This window comes from Poecile atricapillus, chromosome 33 (genome assembly GCF_030490865.1).
Source record: "Poecile atricapillus isolate bPoeAtr1 chromosome 33, bPoeAtr1.hap1, whole genome shotgun sequence".
In the NCBI taxonomy this organism is placed as follows: Eukaryota; Metazoa; Chordata; class Aves; order Passeriformes; family Paridae; genus Poecile; species Poecile atricapillus.
Genome location: NC_081281.1, coordinates 3187413 through 3193642, shown reverse-complemented (window position 1 = coordinate 3193642; position 6230 = coordinate 3187413). Strand labels below are relative to the sequence as shown.

Here is a 6230-nt window from a genome sequence, read left to right as displayed (position 1 = left end):
AATATCCCTGTATTGGTTTTGCACAGCCTGGTTTTTGGTAGCAGGGGGTCCACAGAGGGGACTTCTCTGAGAAGCTGCTGGAAGCTTCCCACCATGTCTGGCAGAGCCAATGGCTGATGGCTCTGAAGATGGACAATGCTGCTGGCCAAACTGGACCAATGAAAGAGGTTGGTAATGCATCTGTGGTGACATATTTAAGAAGTAAAAACAGTCACAGACTTTTTCTATTAGAGAGAAGGAGGAGGAGAGAACATTTGAGGGAAAACAATATGGCAACACCAAGGTGAGTGGAGAAGGAGGGGGAGGAGGTGCTCTGTTGGAGATTCTCACAAATAGGACAGAACTGCTGGGTGACACATCACAAACTTATTTCAGGCACCAGTCTCAGTTACAGACACAGGAGATGGCACAAGCTCATGTCCCCACAAACAGCCAAAGATTTCTTTGTTACAGAAGATTTTATAAGTTTTTCAGCCAATAGCATATGGCTGAGCTTACAGACAATTGTTCCATCCAATCACTAGAAACACATGTACACCTTCAAACAATGCTTGTTTGCTGTCTATTAACAATATACAATACTCTGTTATTAAGCTTAAAACCTTCTACTATCTTGGTAAGCATATTTTTCTGCAGTCTTAAAGTCTATCTTAGCCAAGCCTAAAAACTCAACTATTGTTTAATGTCATGCATATTATATTATTGTATCTTCCTTATTTTCAGGCTTTGCAGCTGCAGCCAGCTCTAAGTTCTCTATTTTTTCTTTTCTGAGGCCTATTTTCACAGCTTCTGAAAATGAAGCTGAGATTCCTCTGAGGGCCATGGTGAAGACCACGGTGAAGCAGCTGTGTCCCTGCAGCCCATGGGGATCCACAGGGGATGCAGAGATCCGTGCACAGCCTGTGGGGATCCATGGGGAATGCAGAGATCCACCCACAGCCCGTGGCAGAGGTGCCCATGCCAGAGCGGGTGGATGCTCGGAGGAGGCAGTGATCCAGTGGAAGACCCGGAGGAGAGAAGTCCCTTGCTTCCAGGCTGGAGCAGCCTGTCCTCGGAGGACTGCACCCCGTGGAATGACCTAGCTCACGGTGTTTTTGGGAGGACTGTCTGCCCGTGGGAGGAATTCACACTGCAGCAGGTATGGTATGGCTGCTGCTTGTGAGAGTGGACTCATGCCAGAGAAGTTCTTGGACAACTGTCTCCCGTGGGAGGGACTCCACAATCTCACAGGGGAAGGACTCCTCCCAGAGCAGCAGAAGAAAATCTTGGTGATGAATTGACCTAAAAACCTCCATGCCCTGGTTCCCTGCACAGACCGGGGGCTTCTCAGGAATGCTGGGGAGCACTGGGAGAGAGGTCAGTGGCACAGGGGTCCGACGGCTCCCTGTGTTGCCTGAGCTGCCCACTCGGCCACCAAATCAGCCCAGAGCAACGCAGGAAGCATTAGGGCAGCTGTGGCTATCCCGGTTTGGAGGGAGGCAGGAACGGAAAGTGGTGTGAAACTGGGGCCTGGCTGGGATGAGGGGGGTCAGGATGCCCAGTGTGACCAGGGCCTCCTGTAACACCCCAGAACTTTTCAGCCCCAAATTAAAAATGCTGGAAGATTTCTGTACAATCAGAATCTATCGGCTTTCATCTGGGAAAGATTTTGGGAAAGATTTCGCCCCTTTTCCATCAGGCTCACGCGGTCCGCGAGCCCCCAGGCCAGCCCGGCCGCCATTACCAGACGGAGGAGTCCGAGCCCGCACCACAGCGCCCCCTGCCGGCCGCGCCCGGAACCGCCCGGAACGGGAAAGCGCTTCAAGGGCGGGAAGAGCCCGTCGGGATTTCGGGTTCTCCTTGCTGCTGCTGCTGCCGTTGTTGGTTGTTTGCATTGTTATACATACACACACACACGCTAGTAAAGAAGTGCTACTCATTTTCCCGTATCTTTGCCTGAAAGCACTTTCATTTCAGAGTTATAATTATTTGGGGAGGTCACGTTTTCCATTCCAGGGGAGGTTCCTGCCTTCCTTGGCAGACACCTGTTTTTCAAACCAAGACATCTTCCCTGACACACCGTGGCAGACACTTTCCCAAGACACCTTCATTACAGTCCCTCAAGTCCTTGACTCCCATTCTCTGGTTTGGGTGGGCTGTTCTTTTGATACAGCATGGCAGTATGGGAGACCAGACACCTGGCAGATCTGGAGCTGGAGTGGCTTTTCCTAGATTGGGTGGATTTTTAACTGCTTTGGGTTATGATTGAGAACTGAGGCCATCAGACATGCTACTCCCAGGGGTCTGTTCATGTCTGCAGAATGAGGAGCTCAGCACCCATCCTGGGGAGGAGTGGCCATCATTAGCCCCGGGCAGTGGCAAACCTGGTGCTTTATCACCCAACCCGGCTTCTCCCTGCATCCCTCCCCGGGGAGGGCTTTCTCCCTCCTGTCCATCCAACTGGTTTGTGAACTGGGTTCTGAACCTCCACCAGGAGGAAGAGAGGGTGAGACTGGCTATGTAGGGACCCAGGAGTGGGATGCAGGGCTGGGAGAGGGACAGTCTGGGGGAAACATCTTTTCGCTCTTGGAAAGATAATTTTGAGGCTGGATGATTGCATCCTGTAGGCGAAGCTGTGAGTCATTCTGTGAAGAATTTAATTCACCCTCTGCAAACCAGCCACAGAGCTGCTTGGTAAGGGCTTTATTGAGCAAAGTTGGCTCCAGCAGGAGGGGAAACAAATCCCACCCCATTCCTAGGGAACAGGGCTTGCTGTGTCTTGCTCTGAGCCTTGTTCACCTTCCAGCAGGAGTCTCCTGGTGCAGAGGGTTTGCAGCCTGGTTCTGTGGGCCCAGCAAAACTTCACTGTGTCCAGGCAGGGAGCAGGGGCCCAGCTGGATCTGCCAGCATCTCTGTGCTGTCAAGACTCTTGAGGCAGGGCATTAAGCAGGGCTCAAGCTCTTCAGGTCCAGCTGCCCCATCTCCTGGCCTCCCTCACCCCCAGTGCCGGAGTTTGGCTCGGCTCTCCTTGGAGTGGCCCTCGGGTGTTGGTGCTGCCACAGACAGGAGGTTCTCGGGCTCCAGGACAAACATGCCATACAGGTTCCAGAGCAGCATGGCCAGGAGTGGCAAGAAGGTCATGCTGAAGCCAAAGGCACGGAAGGAGCGGCCAATGGTGTAGGATATCCAGAAAATCAACCTGGAGAAGGCAGAGGGTGCAGGCTCAGCCAAGGGTGATGCTATGGGGCTGACACTCAGTGGTTCTGAGCAGAGAGGACTTCCCAGGTATGGCTGCTGTAGGAAGAGGAGTCCCTCCTGGCTCTGGTGAGCTGCTGCCAGAGTGGCAGCAAACTCCATGGGATGGTGTTTGCTGGCACTGACAGAGCCCAACAGCACCCTGGGGTGAAGGAACCACTTACCGGGAGATGGCGAAGAGCCCTGTGAGCAGCGGGATGAGCTTGAGGAGCTCCTGTTGGAGGTAGGTGGCCAGCACAGCCATGTTGAAGAAGTAGAGGATGAAGAGGTGGACGGACTGAGAGACGTAAGTGCGGTGGATCTCCACCTCCCGGTGGAGCTCTCCAAAGGGCTCCAGGGCCGAGGAGCAGAGGCGGGAGATGCCGCTGACAATCATTCCTGAGGGACAGAGAGAGGGACCGAGTGGGTGCCCAGAGGAGCCACGGTGGGGTTTGGGGAGCACCAGGAGGAGAAAAAACCTCCATCTGCTGCTCCTGGTGGGAGCAACAGAGCCACAAAGAGCTCAGCCCCTGCTCTGCTCTTGCAGCCCCAGGGCTAGTGCAGCCCAGAGAAGGAGCAAAGTGCTCATACCCCAAGCCCATGGCTCACCCAGCACGATGGGGAAGGTGGCAAAGGCGGCACAACGCAATGTGTAGACCAGACGGGCACTGACGGTGGGCAGCAGCGGGGCGTCGAAGGGCAAGAAGATGTAGGCTCCATAGATGAGGCAAGGGCAGAGGAGCAGGGCCCCTGCCACCGATGCCACGGCCTTGAGATTATCAGTGCCACAATCCCTGGCGCATGGGCACTGCAGCCCCTCAGCTGGGAGCTTGGCCATGCGCCCCTCAAAGCTAAGTGGATCCCGGTAGCGTGAGGGGCTGAGGGGGACGAAGACCTGCTTGTGGTGGAGGGTGCTGGGTCTGTCACTGGGGGGAACATGGTCCCCCCTGCCCTCCTCCTGAGGCCATGGGGTGGGGTGCTGCTTCTGCTTGAAGGGGCTCTGCTCGATGCACTGCGGGTCGATGGGCACAAAGACATGGGCTGCCATCACAGGCACCTGGGGGACTTCCTCATCTTCGGCCTCAACTGTGGGGCAGGTAGGAACAGCTTCCTTTGGGTCCTCATGGCCCCCCTCAGGACTCGAGCGCCTCTTCATCTCCACAAACTCTGGCTGGCCCTGGGCACTGTGCTGACACCGGTCCCATGGCAGGGTAGCATCAGGGTCCTCCAGGTGTTTGTCTGGGGCTGGTGGCACCTTGTCCAGGGCCATCTTCCCCAGCTCCAGCAGAACCACCTCCTCAGGGGGCAGGACAGGGTCTGCAGCAGCCATGAGAGCATCCAGTTCCACACTGCTGAGGATGCGGCTAGGGGCTGATAACACTCCTGCCTGCACTTGTGGTGCACTTTCTGTCCTTTCTGCTTTCACCCTGGACCAGGAGAAAGAAGACAGACAAATTTACATAAGAAATTAGAGGTCTGGAGTCATGAGCACAGCCCCAGCGATACAGTGGGAGCAAACTGGCACCCCTGGAGCCCTCACCACCCACCTGTCTTTGCACTAAGAGAGGAAAGCAGTGACTAGTGTCCCTGTGCTCTGGCCCCTGGTGAGGGGGTCAGATACTGTCCTGGGCAGGGTGAACTCTGGAGGTACAGGTCTGGCTGCAAAAGGGGGCAGCTTGGAAACTGCTTCCCCCACCGAACAAACATCGTGAGGGTTCTGGCTGGGCACAGCCAGGATGATACAACTGGCTCCTCTACAGCTCACTCCTGGGCCAAGACTAGCCAAGCCCTGGGGAGAGGTGACCTAGCTGCTTCCGGGAGCCCTGGCTACAGCTGGCATGGGCCAGGTTTGCTGCCTCTTGTAGCTGAGACTGATGTGGGGTGGGCAAAAGGGGCTTCTGGGTGCCCTTCCATGGGGAGCAGGAGGTACAGGCAGAGCTCCCGCGTTGTTACCCTTTAGGGGAACCCTGCCTCTTGGCCCATCCTGGGTGTTTCACCTGTCTCCTGCAATGAACATCGCTCCTTCACTCTTCTCAGCACATTCATCTCTGCACTCTCACAAGGAGCCTTAGCCAGGTCACAGGTGTGGGGAAACTGAGGCACGGGGCCGCTGAGGGCTTTCTCCGAGATCCACACACGGAAGTAGGGCTGAAAGAGCTTCCCAGGCCTCCCGCACCTCCAACGCCCGGCTCCCGGACCCCAGTCCCGCTAGCAGCCCGCAGCCCCGCTTCCCCCGCGGCCCCAGCTCCCCCCGCTGCAGCACTCACTCGGGCACAGGCGGGGGAACATGGGGGCCACGGGGCAGCTCTGCCGGCACCCTGCGGGATTCCGGCGCTCTCCCGGCCGCCTCTCCGCCTCAAACCTGCCGAACCAGCTCAGGTGGGGCGGGCAGAGGGGCGGACCCTGCGCCCCTCCCAGCCCGGGCCGTGGCCCGCGGGACCCCTCGGTGGGCATGGCTGGCGGGGGGCACGGCGAGCCCCGGAGCCGTGTCCCAGGGCTGGCGGGGGGCACGGCGAGCCCCGGAGCCGTGTCCCAGGGCTGGCGGGGGGCACGGCGAGCCCCGGAGCCGTGTCCCAGGGCGGGCAGGGGGGCACGGCGAGCCCCGGAGCCGTGTCCCAGGGCTGGCGGGGGGCACGGCGAGCCCCGGAGCCGTGTCCCAGGGCGGGCAGGGGGGCACGGCGAGCCCCGGAGCCGTGTCCCAGGGCGGGCAGGGAACTCTCCGGATCCCTGTCTGGGTCCTTCTGGGTGTGCTGACTTAAAGGGCTCTCTGAACACACACTCAGTTTAGACAGGAGACAGACAAGTCAGTCCTCGTTTGTTCGGCGAGGGTGCGAGGTGGAGTTTTCCACAAATCAAGGCCATCAAGGGTAACATGAAATTACATGTTTTTTACAGTAAAATGTACATAAATCCGTCTAATACACATTCCCCGCCCACCTAATGAATATTTATGTAGCATAACCTTTTGAAATAAGTATTTTTATTTTATTGAGCAACTTTTATTACAGAAGTTATGT

The 6230-nt window shown here is 57.0% G+C and overlaps 1 protein-coding gene across 2 annotated transcripts; it reads right to left on the bottom strand.

The window, feature by feature from the left end:
* Positions 1-2646: 2646 nt before the first annotated feature.
* On the bottom strand, positions 2647-5621 carry TMEM79 (transmembrane protein 79). 2 transcript variants are annotated; one of them, XM_058860328.1, is made up of 4 exons: positions 5211-5468; positions 3823-4640; positions 3399-3612; positions 2647-3178 (listed from the first exon to the last, which is right to left on the bottom strand). In XM_058860328.1, exons 1-4 carry the CDS (start codon positions 5228-5230, stop codon positions 2974-2976), a joined length of 1257 nt encoding a protein of 418 aa, XP_058716311.1. In that variant the 5' UTR covers positions 5231-5468; the 3' UTR covers positions 2647-2973. The 2 variants fall into 2 exon arrangements, with proteins under 2 accessions (XP_058716311.1, XP_058716312.1); XM_058860329.1 differs by lacking the exon at positions 5211-5468 and adding an exon at positions 5481-5621 and having other exon boundaries at positions 2648-3178.
* Between the last annotated feature and the right edge of the window lie 609 nt (positions 5622-6230).

What these genes read in the sequence shown, in the direction of transcription:
- TMEM79 (XM_058860328.1), bottom strand. Translation starts at nt 5,230, where the DNA reads ATGTTCATTGCAGGAGACAG. An exon ending in CACCTTCCCCATCGTGCTGG is followed by an intron (nt 3,613 to 3,822) that starts GTGAGCCATGGG and finishes TCTGTCCCTCAG; the next exon opens with GAATGATTGTCAGCGGCATC. An exon ending in GGGCTCTTCGCCATCTCCCG is followed by an intron (nt 3,179 to 3,398) that starts GTAAGTGGTTCC and finishes TGCCTTCTCCAG; the next exon opens with GTTGATTTTCTGGATATCCT.